The sequence below is a fragment of the Melanerpes formicivorus genome, unplaced genomic scaffold (assembly GCF_026170545.1).
Source record: "Melanerpes formicivorus ecotype bairdi unplaced genomic scaffold, bMelFor1.0.p_v2 SCAF_8, whole genome shotgun sequence".
Classification (NCBI taxonomy): domain Eukaryota; kingdom Metazoa; phylum Chordata; class Aves; order Piciformes; family Picidae; genus Melanerpes; species Melanerpes formicivorus.
In genome coordinates, this window is record NW_027142360.1 from 9,193,407 (window position 1) to 9,207,533 (window position 14,127).

At 37.6% G+C, this 14,127-nt stretch overlaps 1 protein-coding gene across 14 annotated transcripts in view; it reads left to right on the top strand.

The window, feature by feature from the left end:
* Nucleotides 1-14,127, top strand: part of C2CD5 (C2 calcium dependent domain containing 5) — a 59,848-nt gene that overhangs the window by 16,380 nt on the left and 29,341 nt on the right. For 5 of the 14 annotated variants that reach the window (XM_068141950.1, XM_068141952.1, XM_068141949.1 and 2 more), the window contains exons 8-9: nucleotides 4,150-4,235; nucleotides 9,625-9,733. In XM_068141950.1, the coding sequence (XP_067998051.1) occupies nucleotides 4,150-4,235; nucleotides 9,625-9,733 (195 nt within the window). Of the gene's footprint in view, nucleotides 1-1,665; nucleotides 1,861-4,149; nucleotides 4,236-9,624; nucleotides 9,734-11,530; nucleotides 11,597-14,127 lie in introns of all 14 variants that reach the window. The other 9 variants (XM_068141945.1, XM_068141946.1, XM_068141948.1 and 6 more) reach the window with 3 other exon arrangements.

Below are 14,127 nucleotides of genomic sequence, written 5' to 3' on the forward strand. Positions count from 1 at the left end.
AGCATTTCAAAATACTTGATTTGAATTAATGGTCTCTGAGGGTTGAGGCAGGCTGCAGGAGTTGGAACTGTTCAGCCTGGAGAAGAGAAGGTTCCAGGGAGATTTTAAAGCAGCCTTCCAGTAACTGAATGGGGCCTACAAGAAGGCTGGAGAAAGGACTGTTTTCAAAGGCCTGCAGTGATAGAACTAGGGGCAATAGATTGAATCTTGAGGAGGGCAGATTTAGACTGGAGAAACTCTTGACAGTGAGGGTGGTGAGACACTGAAACAGGTTGCCCAGGGAGGAGGTTGTGGATGCCCCTTTCCTGGAGGTGTTCAAGACTAGGCTGGATGAGGCCTTGAACAATCTGTCATAGTAAAGGTGTCCCTGCCCATGGCAGGGCTTTGGAAACAGATGACCTTCAAGGTCCTTTCCAACCTAAACCATTTGATGAATGTACAAATTCCATGAAAAGAACAGTATCTCTTCGGTTCTTTCGTCTTTTACCAAAGAATTGATGGTTTGCAGAAGTTAATTCCATAGCATGCTAAATTCAGTGTGTTGTTCTTAACAATTCACTGTGTGTGTTTGGAGCTCTGGTTTTCATTTCTGAAGACCTGGAATATTTCAGTGCGAAAGTTGATGATGTCAGGGTTTTTTTTTGGGGGGGGGGTTGGGGTTTGATTTTGTTTTGTTGTTGTTAAAGGACAAATGTATGACACTTTAAGCATGAGCAGATGTAAGATGCTTGTTACTTAGTATGACTGACTTGTAAAATTAAGTATTTTCTGATACTTTTGCAGTATATTATATTCCTCTTTATTTCATGGGTAGCTAGTGTGTTCAGATGCTTGAGGTGGAGGCTAACCTGGAAAAAGAGTGCAGATACCACAATTTGACAATATGAATAAGTAGAGGAGATTAAAACTCAAATCTTCTTAAGCATCTAGTTTTCAGGAGACCACAAACTTTGTGTTTTATAAAACATAGTTATAATTGATTGTGTTATCCATTCTGGTCTATATCTGCTCTAAGTATGAAGGGGAATCAGTCTGTGCTGAGAAAGCTTGTTTTGGTTTGTAGTTAGATGACTTCTATGAATAGTGGTAAATTTTAAGGCACTGCAAAACAACAGAGATAAGAGGCTGACAAAAACCATGACCTATTTGCATCAGGTAATACATTTTGATATGACGTAGTCTGTGTTTGGAGGAAATTGAAAAGGTGTAAACTTTTCTTTGTGGGAACTTCAAATTCTACAAATGTCTGACTGTAAAAATCATAAACCCATGACTTGTCTGGAAAACATCTTTTCATTACAAAATAATGAAAGCAATCATATAAACTGTGTGAGCAGACAGTGGGGTTTAGCCTCTATTCCATAGCATTTGTTAGCAAATTTTGTATAACATTTAAAACTAAAAGATAGGTTACTATGGCTCAACACCACACCACCCCCTAGCCCCCCCAACGAATTACAAGTAAATTAGTCATGATTTTTTAGAACATGCTTCTCATTCACATTGTGGAACTGTATTGTCATTCCATTTCTTTGTTGAGGAACAGCAGTTAAGTGCTGGTTCGTTTGGAGAAAAAAACAAATGCTTCATTTTGATTTCTTCCGTCTGTTTCTTTAGTCATCTTCTTAATCTACATCTCTTTGTCTCTATTACTTTCCTCTACAGCACCTTCCCCACAGGGACGTAGGACTTTCCTGTTTCCCAGCTCCCCTACACTCTCTTGTGTCTCCCCACATCCTAAAAAGTCCTGTCTCCTCTTCTCGGGGTCTAGCCTTAACCCTCTACACTCTAGCCATGTCAGCCCAGTTGTTCTGAGGAAAAGTGTTTCTTTCACTGAAGAGCTGCTTCTGGCTGCCTCTGGTAGGATCAATCTATTATGGCCTTTTAAACAAACTTTAAATGAAATGTTATTACTTAATATAGGGGCATTTAACACACAGCCTTCTATAACCCTTTGTTTTTGTTCAGTTAGCCTCTGAAAAATGCTGGCTACGTGACTGTACCATCTCTTACCTCTGCTCCAGAAGCTTGTAACAGCTTCAGCGCTTTGAGGATGTGAAATATACACAGTTTGTGCTACGGAACGTTCTCCTTTTCTCTTGCAAAATTTCCTTTGGTTATTGGACTAAAATCATTTACTTTTGTTTTTAATCCACTTCATTTTCTTCACTTTGTTCCTGTGTTTTGCATGGAACAAGCACTTGCTCATGAATTCATTCATAATTTGTTGGAATACAATGGCTATCAGATAGCTAGCAACACTGCTCTTTAATCTCTTCATGCCCATACAAATTTTTTTCTTTGCACTACCCCTTTTCCATTTCTCTGCCATGCATTATCTTCATAGATATAAATTAAGTAGTTGATAATACTGCTTTTTTTTCCTGTAGTTCATATTTTTTGAGTTTGTTTCATGTCCAGTATTTATGCTATGTTTGTCTGTATTTAATATTGTATAGTCCCTGACAACAATGCCAAATAGTAAAAGCAGTTTACTCTTGCTTAATGGGACTATACAGATACTAATATTTTTGTTTCCTTATCCAAGAACAGCTAAAAATATTGGTTAAAAATGATGCTATAATGATAGCCTAGTAATTTTGGACAATGTTAGGAATTAAGATACATGATTAAGTCCAGTCTTATTTCCAGATATCCGAGCCTTTAGTTAAAATCTGCACTTTATATGTACAGTCTCATTCCTGTTTATGAGATGCTTGATCAGAAGGAAAAGGAAACTAGCAAGGAACTGTTGTGTTAAATTAATTATCAATTCTGTAAAAGACATTCTTGGCTTCACTCCTAACTAACTGCTTGCACTGTGGTGTTTGTATTTCATCCTGCTGCTGGTGCTTTCTGATTCTTGATCCTATGCTCTCCTTTATAACTTAATGTGTGTATTTTTGCTTTGTCAAGTTAGCACCGATGGTTTTAGATACAAGAGATGCTAATGATAGTATGTTTTTAGGCATGAAATATTACCAGTAAAATCTGATTCACCAGCATTGTGTTTTCTTTAGGAAAACCACAATCTTGGTATGTGTTTTATTTTTGTGATTTCTAACCACAGAGCAAATAACTTGCTGTCATACACATAACCTGCATCACAATACAGTTACGAGTACAGTTTCTTCATAACTGAAAATGCTGTAGCATAGGTACTTGTGCATCTGATAGAAACTTTCTGTCTCTTCATAAGAGCTCCTGTATTGAGGCAAGCTCATGTATTGTCATGTTGGGAGTTCAATATCTGAAAGAAAGGGAGAATTACCCAGATTAGGCAAAATTGGACTTGTCTGATTCTAGTATACAGATAATCTGCAGGTTATGTGTGTGTAAGTAGAGCAATGAAAGTAGTGTGGCAGTTTTAAATGTTAAGCAGTAGTCCTTATTTGAATGAATCAGATGAGTGAATATTTCAGTGCATAGATATTAAAGACAATAAGAATAATCAGTGTTATTTTTTCCCCAGAGTTCATATTTCAAATCAAAAGATGTGCATTGCCTTTGCAATTCTCTTTCTCCCAATCACGCAACAGCTACTGCTGTAATGATGTGTACAGTCTCCTCCCAGTGGTTAGGAAAGGTGATAGAATTATACTGAAACTCTCAGAAAGCCAGATTTTATTACTTTAAAAAAATCAAATTGATAATGATAGTAGAGAGAGATACTTTACTGTGGAGTAATCTGGCCGAGAGGTATCATTCAGCAGTGAAGAATTAATGGTAACTTTGCAGCACTTCTCGATAAGAGCTGAACACCTGGTTATGTAGAAACTTCTGTGAAAAAGCAGAGAAGGTAGAGCCTTGTTGAAATCATAGGAAAAACTCCCAAGGTTTATATGCTTAGGAAAGAATGGCAAGCCCTGATCCTCAAGTCTTACTGTAGGTTTTTTAAATTGAGGCAGGAAACAGAAAAAGATCTTGGATCGGGGGGTTTAGTCCAAATGTCCTGTGAAAACCAACCCCCAAAATACTCCTCCCCAAACCCAAATTAAACTGGTGCTAAGCATTTGTTTTCCTGGAAATTAAATTGATGGGGATAATCTGACTGTTCTCAATCACTACTTTATGTATTTTAAAATTATAGTTTGATTACAAATGATAATATGTGTTTCTTTGAATGTCCTTTGTACTGATACTCTTCAGGAATGGGCAGTGGGAGCGCTGGAAAAGAAGGGGGGCCATTTAAAACTCTCTTAAGACAGCAGACTCAGTCAGCTCTGGAACAAAGGGTAAGGCATTTTGAACCTATAATCCTGATCTGCTAAAATGAAAGTGTATTTTGTAGTACATTAAATGTGTTCTGTTACTTCCTGCTTTAAAATATGTGTAATTTTTAGGTCTGAAAATGTATTACAAGTATTGGGCCCTTTTACACACAAGTTATTTAAACTTTAATATATTAACTGAAGCATTAAGAAAAGTGGAGCAAGTAGCCGTAGTGTGCATAGCACTCAAGCGATCAGGCTATAGGGCTCTGAGCTACCTGATCTAGTGGAGGATGTCCCTGCTGACTGCAGGGTGGTTGGACTGAGATGACCTTTGGAGGTCCCTTCCAGCCCAACCCATTCTATGATTATAGCTGCTGTTGGAAGAAACAGTCATAGCAAAAAAAAGAGTACTCTTTAGGCACTGTAAGTTACTGATGAATGTGTAAATTTAATATTTTACAGTCATGTGTTTATCTTTTACAGAAGGCAAATTCAGAAAGCATTGGAATAGTTTGAAACAAGGTGAAAATCCCATTTGTAACTGCCCAAACTATCACTTTTGAAAAAATAGAGTTGGTGCATAATTTAGCTATTGTTCTACTACACAAAATGGTCTGCATGCAGCCTTTAACAAATAGTAACTTAAACCTAAACCCTTTCCTAAGCAATAAAAGGGCTTCATAGGTGTACAGCTTTTTGTAGAACCTCTGCAGGACTGAAAAATGCCAGTTACTGTGCTGAACAGGATTTTGTAAGTGGGTTTAATTCCTTGTTTCAGTTTTGAAATGAGTCCTTACAACTCTATAGATTCCATTTGTCAAAATGTTAGTAATGAGGTGTCCTGATGCAAGAAATGTGAATGCTTTCCTATTCAGAAATTAATTCTTAAATTAAGTCCAATGTCTGACTTACCTGAACTTCTTAACATAGAACCATATATGTGTGTTGGAAACAAAATCAGCTACCTTTGTGAAATATAAGTGAATGGCTTCTCTTTGGAGTAAGTGGATGATTCTCTTCTCGTTTTTGTGTTATCCATTGCTAAGGGAGGATCGCCTCATAGGTTCTGTAGAAGGCGGGTATGTTCCAAAACATCGTGTGACTCTTTGTAGCCCTTTTTTTGCCTTGTATTGAGGATTTTTCAACAATTATTTGAATCTTTTTTTTTTTTTTTTTTTCACCTTTTTATTTTATTGTTTTGGTGGGGTTTTGCAGATTTCTGTTACCTCGTTTCTGCAGGGGGTTTCTTACATTTGTTCCCTTATTTTTAAGAGCATTTATCAGATTGGCGTAGTTTTGCTTAGTTGGTATTTTGCATGTTGGTACATTTCAGTTGAAATTTTAATTTCTCTTTAAACACAAACCCCTGGCTTTTTGCTTTTAATGCTTTAGTTTGTTAAAACAAAAAAAAAAGTGCTTTGCAAAGAGCCTTTTCTCTGTCGAGCTTTGCCTTTGCTAATGTCTCAAAACATTTCATGGCTTATCTGTTATGTCCTTAGGAAGCTTCTTAAAAACAATGGAAAACCTAAATTAAGAGCAGTTAATGTATTTTTAAAGCTTGAATTATCTGCATGTTGTTTTGATAAGGTCTCTGTATTGTCTAGTGGAAAAAATACTGGAAAATGGAATGGAAAGTATTGAATTTGTTATTGATTACGATGTAGCAAAGCATGTAAATGTTAATTGATAGAAAAAATATGTTTGTACTGTCTTTGAAAGTTCCATATTGGCTGGGTTTTGCTATACTTACTTAATGTCACCTTATGGTTGAGTTACTTAACTAGAATGCGTAGCACTTAAAACTCTTTTAATCTTGCACACATAAGTAGTGCCCTTTAGTTACTTGTCTGGCTTAGCTAATTTGGGAAAACAAAGAATAAATTCAATATGCAGAATGTATTTCCTTCTCTGGCTTAGCTAATTTGGGAAAACAAAGACTAAATTCAATATATATTTCCACATGCATTAGATGTACAGTATATTCTTCTGAGTCTTAGTTCAGTTTGTTTGGGCATATGGTAATGCTGTAGTGAACCCAGTTCATTTAACTGGGTGTCTCCACACCTTTTTTTAATCAAATGTGGGTTTAATGTGTTAATTAAATAACCCATATTGCAAACCACAACAGATTTTGTTGGCAGGATAATAATTCCCTATTTCTTCTGGGGAAAATTTACCAGCTGTGGAAAGCTGACATCTGTGTTATGTTGTACGTTAATATTTTAAGCCATTCATAGGATGCTTGTTGATAGCAAATGTAGCTATGGCACAGTTATGTATGTTTTTGTGTATATGCTATGTTTCCATCAGTGGGAAAATGTGAGCTTACTTCACTCATGGGGAAAAAAAAAAAAGGGCCTGCTTCTGTAGAAATGGCCAGATGCTCTAGATGATATTTTCTATCCCTGTTGACTTGAACAAATGCTGTTTTATTCCTCCACGTTTGCTTTCTGCAAGCGCTTGAGGGATCTTTTCTGCTGCCTTTTCAAAACGGAGAGCTGTTGATCTTCATCTCTGAAGAGTGCTGCTAGATAATTGTTGTGCTAGAGTGCAGTTCTCTGGGTGACTCTGCTGGTTGCAATGCTGATTTAAGCAACTTTTCTTTCCAGCTACTTCTCGTTACTATCCAACCCATTCCCTTTGTTCAGTTGAAGAATAACCTGTAGGAACGTTTGGCCACTCTGTGAGATGGTGCAGTAAATGTGCTTAGAATGAAAATAATTCAGTGAGGAAATTAATCAGTATTATCATGTGGACCAGTTCACTGCTGTGGTTCAGCCCCAAAAGTTTTATGAACTTATCTGACCACTACAAGCATTATCTGAGGGAATGGTACAACGATGGGAATGAGTCAGTGGCTGGAAGAGAAACTGAGAACTGCTTCAGCTGGCACTGACACCAAATAAAACCTGTGTGCAGCCTTGTTCCATGTGCTTTCTGATTATTTTGTGTCTTTGTATGAAACATAGTTAAAAAAGAAGAATACTAGCAATACATGTATGCATATACAGAACATTTTAAAACATAGTATTAAAAAAAGATGTTTGCACTCTTCTTGCCAAGTTTTCCCCAAATGCCTACTACAAAATCTCAATGGAGTTACAGAGATTAAACCAATCACAGTTGTTTCAGGGTCTTTGCTGTCCTTGACTGTGTATTGGTAGTAAATTGGTACTGGAGAGATGATTGACCATATTCAGCTGTAGCTTGGAAACTTTGAGATGAGTGTATCTTCTCAGACCCTGGAATAGTGTGTGCTTGCATGACGTTGGTGTTACTGCAAATTACAGCAACAGAGGAGATTCACAGGTTGCCTTGAGTTGGAAGGGATCCTCAAAGGTCATCTTGTCCAACTCCCCTGCAGTCAGCAGGGACAGCTGCATTTGGTTCTTATGGACCTCTGTTTTCTGTACAATAAGTGTAGCTTTAAAATTTTGAAGGATTACAGATTGAGGATGGAAATTGTATTGGATTAATATAATAATAAAACCCTTCAACCCTCCCCCAAAAAAGGAGGACAACACCCTGTGAAAAATGTTCAAAGGCACAGCCTCAAACTAGCACAGTAGTACACCTCTGAATCACTCAACAGTTAAATTTTACAGACCCACAGCAAAAAGGTTTCTACAAAAATGTGGATGTACTATGTGTATTTTTTTCTTTTGTTCCCCCTTCCCCCCCCCCCCCCCCCCCCCTTCTTAGTCATGAAAGATATGCAGAAAAGGAGCTCAGACTATGGTGTAGTCAGAGCATTCTGACTGTTGAGATAACCTGCAATGCACTTTGCAGTCTGGTAGAACTTTCTGGGAGAATCTCTTCTGTAATCCCCTGTAGGGACCCATCAGTGCTCCTAAAAAGGAGATTAGCCAAGCAGGCTTGAAAGAGTATTATGGTGAAATCTTGCTTTTTAATTGCATCATAGGGCATGACTGCAGGTCTTGGTGTTTTGTGGGGTCTGTGGTGTTTGTGTTTGGTTTTGTTTTGTTCTGGTTGTTGGTGTAATGATTACTGATTTCAGTTTGCCCATTGATTTTAGAAGTGAAAATCCAGAACACTTAAACTTTGTAGGGCCTTTTAAAACTTTCAAGAGTTCTAACAACAAGTGTGGGGAAAATTCTGAAGTACTAATTTTTAAATCTACATTGGGCTTTGGTTGAAGAGGATTTTCCATGCCATGTATTGCTGGAAGAACAGTCATCTTCATTTGATCTGCAGCATGTACATTGTCTAGGTAGAAGCTCAGTTAACTGTACTGTTGCAAGTGCTTTAAGTATGTGAGAAAGGAATCTTTACTGTACTTTCTCCCATATAAAATGATGGTGTTTATTTTTTCCATTTAACCATAACTGCATGGTTTGTTTTCTCCTTTTCTTTTCTTTTTTTGCCTCTGTGCATTTAGAATTGTCAAACATCAATCTATTGCCTTTCCCCCATAAGTGTGCTGGGTCTTGGACATTCCAGACAACATCTCTAGAAAAGAAAATCTTCCGGGTTTAGGATCACTTCTTTTACTTCATCATATGTGTCATGGAAAATTTATGGTTACCACTTACTTGTATGAATTATATTTTGAAGTATTTGCTGAAACTTAGTAATTCTTCATTTTGATTACAAATTGGTAAGAACTGATTTCTGCAAATTAATTGGAAGGTAACTCCCTTAGTTTAACAATTTACAGTTATGTTTTAAGGACTTACTCTTCATGCTAGAAGATTAGTGTTTACTTGTTACATTTAGAGCTGACGACACTAGAAGAGCAGTCAGTTAAATTTGTTTTATGTATGTTTTTTGGTAACAAGGCATTTATCATGCCCCCTCCCTGGAAGGTTTTCAAGGCCAGGTTGGATGAGGCCTTGAGCAACCTGGTCTAATGGAGGATGTCCCTGGCAGTGCCAGGGAGGTTGGAACTAGATGATCTTTAAGGTCCCTTCCAACCTAGACCATTCTATGAATCTATCAATCATTCTTGCAAGACTACAGTTTGGTTTACTCTGTGCTTCACAAATCAAGCTGCAGTCAGCTGTAACAATAAAACCTAAAAAATGGAGAAGTGTCTTCATTCATTTCGTACTAACGAAAGCAGAGTTACAGTGTTTAGCTGCCATCCTAAAAGTGGACCAGTAGAGGCTTTGTTAGCACAAATGTGAGAGTTTTGATTAATAATACTATGTTGAGATACAACTGTATGGGGGAAAAGTATTACTACATTGTATAATACTTCTGCTTTTATTACACTATGGGTCTATGACAATGAATGGTTACTTAGTGCTTAGTAGGTCTGAAGGATGCGTTTGGCTTAATGTAACCGCTTTGCTTGTATTTCAGGGAAGTTATCAATTCACTGCATGTTTGTTGGCACTCAGTAGTGGTTGGTAAGCAGTCATTTGATGTTTGTTTTTAATCATAACAGGAATTTCCATTTTTTACCTTGACGACCTTTCCACCAGGCTTTCTTGTCCACGTTGGTGGTGTTGTCAGCGCGCGGTCTGTGAAGCTCCTGGATCGCATTCACAATCCTGGTACGTTCACACAACAACAATTTCCTAGCTCACATCCAGTTACAGTGATCATGTGCTTTTAATCTTTGGAGCTTCATCACCTAAATATTTGAGTAGATAGGAATAAATTCCAACAGTGTCCATGAAAAGCCCTATTTTTAAGACAGTCTTTTAAGCTTGAAAAACAATATTCAGAGCATAGGCTTTTAGTGGGAAACTGTTCAATAAGTTAATGAAATAACAAAGCACTTGCAATCCAGTAACTTTGAAGTAAAAACTGTCTTGGAATTACTGAGGATTTAATGATTTTTTTTTTTTTAACCACTTGTTAATATTAAAACTTCATACAACTTTTTGATTCAAGCAAAATCAAGACGAAATACTTGATCTTAACTATGAATGTTTTCGTATTTTCAGCTCTTGAAATCTTTAAGACTACTGACTCCAATGTAGCTCGATATGTGTTTTTAACCTCTTTTGATTAAAACCTTTACAGCTTTGTTTCTCTTCTTAAAAACATATGCTGAATAATACTTTAAGATTTTAATTGGATATTTACTTAGGAACCCCAGTACTGGAACATGTGTATTTTGCATGTCCTACTTCTGACATCAGAATTCAGTCCCTTTTGACACTGAAGACTGTAGTTGTCATTGAGACAAGCTGAGGAGTATTCTGTAAAAAGCTCTTAATGCAGAGCAGGAGAGTAACAAATAGCACTCACAATAGTTTTGCATGCACTAGTCAGGAGTAATAAACTTTATACAAATGCATCTTCAAAAGCAATTAAAAAACTGCCTTTAATTAAAAAAAAAAGTAAATTTGCTTGTCTGTCATCTTTCTGTGGCCAAAGGCAAGCAATTCTGCAAATAGGTACCTTGTTGCTGATCTGAAGATTCAGTAAACTGACCACATGAAATAAAATTCCAAAGTTGATTTGAATTAAAACCATAGCTAGGATTGCCATGACCTCGGTGCAGGATCTATCACTTGGCCTTACGGAACCTTGTGAGATTCTCCTCAGCCCATCTCTTCAGCCTGTCCAGGTCCCTCTGGATGGCATTCCATCTTTTACACTCCTGTACCACTCAGCAGCAAAGTTACCTTAGACTTCTCTATCTTCAACAGATTTCTAGGTCACCTACATGCAAAATTGCCTGTATGCTAAGCTTATTTAGGACAAAACAGAGACAGGCTCAGAAGTTTTAAAATCTGATTTCTTGCATTATAATCCCTTGATTTTTGCCAGCTGACTGAAAGCAGGCTAGGAAATGAGACAGAGATGCACATTTGCACAGCTAAGTGTCTCTGCAGTGGTTTTGTGGGACTTGCAGATTACTCCTGACAAGTGAATGTCGGATGCATGGTACTTTGGACTCAGTATATTGCAAACCAGTGAAATCAAAACGGAAGAATGAAGGCACGTGGCTAATGAGAGGGAAGGAGAAGAAACAAATTATTTTGCTACAGTGCTGATCATACTAAGCATTTTAGTCAAATAAGTCTGTAAAAATATGAACAGAAACAAACTGGCAACTGACTAAACAGGAGAATGAAGACGAGGCAAGAAGGTGGATTGAGAACATATCAGACAATAATTGCTCTATACTGTACACTGTGATCATGCCTAGTGCTAGATTGCTATAGCATGCTCCTTTTTTTCCCCTATTTCAGCCACTTATTAACTCTGCTGTCTGTGTCTTTCCAGTTCCTGTGGAGTGGTGTTGTCAATTATGTTCTTGTTGGTAGTTTTTTTTTTTTCTTTTTTCACTATTCTGCTCCTATAACTGATCTACTAATTTGCTGTTTTGAACTCAGCCTTTGTCGGAATTATGGGTAACACAAGATCATACAAACTGCTAGACTGGAATAGTTTCAATTCAGGTATTTTACTAGTCATTCAGTACTACATATGCTGACAGAAATTATGGCAGCTCAGTGAAGTTCTTAGAAATGCTGTAGGGTATTCAGGTTAATGCTTCAAATTGCAATCTGTTTAACCATCAAATGCCTCAATGTCTCGTTTTCATGTTGTTAAAGGCTTTCTTTAAAATTGCAAAAGATTGTTCCAGTATAAAAATAGCATTGCTAAGAATAACTTAATATCAATCTGGAAAGCTGAATGTTCAGATGATAATTTTTTGCAGTAGCTTTCAGCTCTGTCCATGAAGCAGGTAATTTAAGGAAGGAGAATGGATTGTTTGTATAGTTGGGATCCTGTCAGGTGTGAATTGCCATTAGTTCCAAAAAGATTTTTTTTGTTTGATTTGGGGGTGGGGCCTGTTGGTTAGTTTTGTTTTGCATGAGCTTGCACTTTCTTCAAGGATGGCTGTACTTAATTTCAGGGAATTGTGGAATGTGTTTTTCTAAATAGTACAAAAATTTTGCAAGAGAATGGAAAACAGCTTAGGACTGTGTTTAAAGGAAAGGTTAGTTTGTATGCTGGGATTTGATGAGTCATAAATCTTGTGAAATTCAGTCAGCATCCAGGACTTACAAAATACTTACTTGAACTTATTAATCACTTGAACACCTAATTAGAAAAAAAGCCCCAGTATTCTATTTTTTTATTCAGTCTTAGAGATCAGAGTGTTAAACTTTTTTATACAGTTACAGGGAGTGAGTAAGTTGATGATGCAGTCTGCATAGAATCTGCATAGAATACTGACCTGTTGGAGGAAGAAAAAGGTGTCTTGTCTTTCCCATCCCACCCTAAGCTAAGGGGGAAATCAGGAATTTATTTCTTGACAGAATATCCAAAACACTAGCCTAAACTTTTTAGGGATAACATAAAAAGAAATGCATCATAGAATCATGGAATGGTTTGGGTTGGAAGCGACCTCCAAAGGTCATCTAGTCCAACCCCCCCTGCAGTCAGCAGGGACATCCTCAACTATCAGCTTGCACAGAGCCTTGTTGAGTCTGACTTTAAATACTTCCAGGGATGGGGTATCAACTACCTCTGTGGGCAACCTATTACAGTGTTCCACCACCCTCATGGTAAAGAACTTATGTACATCTTCTAACATAGACAGTGTTAGCACATAACTGCATTTTTTAACTCCTTATTCAGGGAACTGCTTCAGTAGTGATTCTTCAGCTGCAGTAGTCAGAAACATGGAAGGACAAAAGACTGACAATAAAATTCCTATGGATCTTTTGAGCTCCTTATGTGATATCCTGACCTGCTGTTTGAGTGTGAAATTCTCCAGAACTCCAGTTTTGAATATGAGGAAATGCAAGAAAGCTTGAATTGTGTTTTTGTTCTGTAACTGAATATTTTTCTTTCACAGAAATACAAACATATGGTGAATGTGCAAATGACATTTCTTACTGCTTTGTCTGAGGTGTAAACATGGTGCTACTTGTAAGAACATAGTAGAAAACGTCAGAATGTTGGGGGGTTTTGCCTTCCTTTTTTTAGTGTTTATGTGGCTGTAATTCAGAACTAGAGGAAAAACAGCATTTTAACTGCAACCTCTCACCTTTTCGTAGAGGATCTCCAGGTTGGCTTCTTGTACACCACTATGTGGTGATATGATAATGGGAGGTTTAAGGCCATTGCCAGAGGATTTTCTGAGCCCTGAGTGGTGTGATGTTTTCTCAGTGAGAGTTTACTGAATGGTCTTCTGCAGCCTTTCCAGAGGAGTGAATATTTCTTAATGTTTTTTTGTGATGGTGTTTGAAACAGATGCATCCTTACATTAATTTTCTTTGGGACTGCATTGTATATCTTTTGGTGAGCTCTGAGTACGTATTCATGTAACTGAACAAAGAGTGGTCACTCTGAGAATCACAGCAGAATAGGAGTTGGAAGTCCAGCCCCGCTGGACTTCCCTTAGAGCAGGATCATCTAGAATAGGTTACACAGGAACACATCTAACTGGGTTTGGAATGTCTCCAGAGAAGCTCCTGACACTGCCCTTCACATCTTTATAAACATGAAAGAGGTTGCCCCTCAGGGTGCTCTGCTCCAAGCTCAAGAGCCCCAGCTCCCTCAGCCTTGCCCCAGCAAGATGTTCCACTCCCACACCAGCGTCTTTATGACTCTGTGCTGGACTCTCTGAAGCAGTTCCCTGAGGTCCTTCTTGAAGTGAAGGGCTGAGAACTGGACACAATATTCCACAGTTTGGGCTTGTCCTTACCTGGCAGAAAAGCACTGATGCAGTATTCTCTAAACTGGGTGTTCTGTCTGTAGTTTAAACTCTGCAGGAGTAATTGTACCTCTTCTCTTTGCTGGTGTGGTCGCACTGTTTTCAGCTGTGGAGTAGTGTATCTTAGCTTTCATTTGATAACTCAAAAACTCTACTTCCTTCAGTTTCTAAGTGATTTTTTTATTTTCACATCTTTTAGTCTTAAAGAGGAATACAAGGAGTAGATTGAAGAAAAGGATGGAGTGTCTTTTAGGTTAGTCT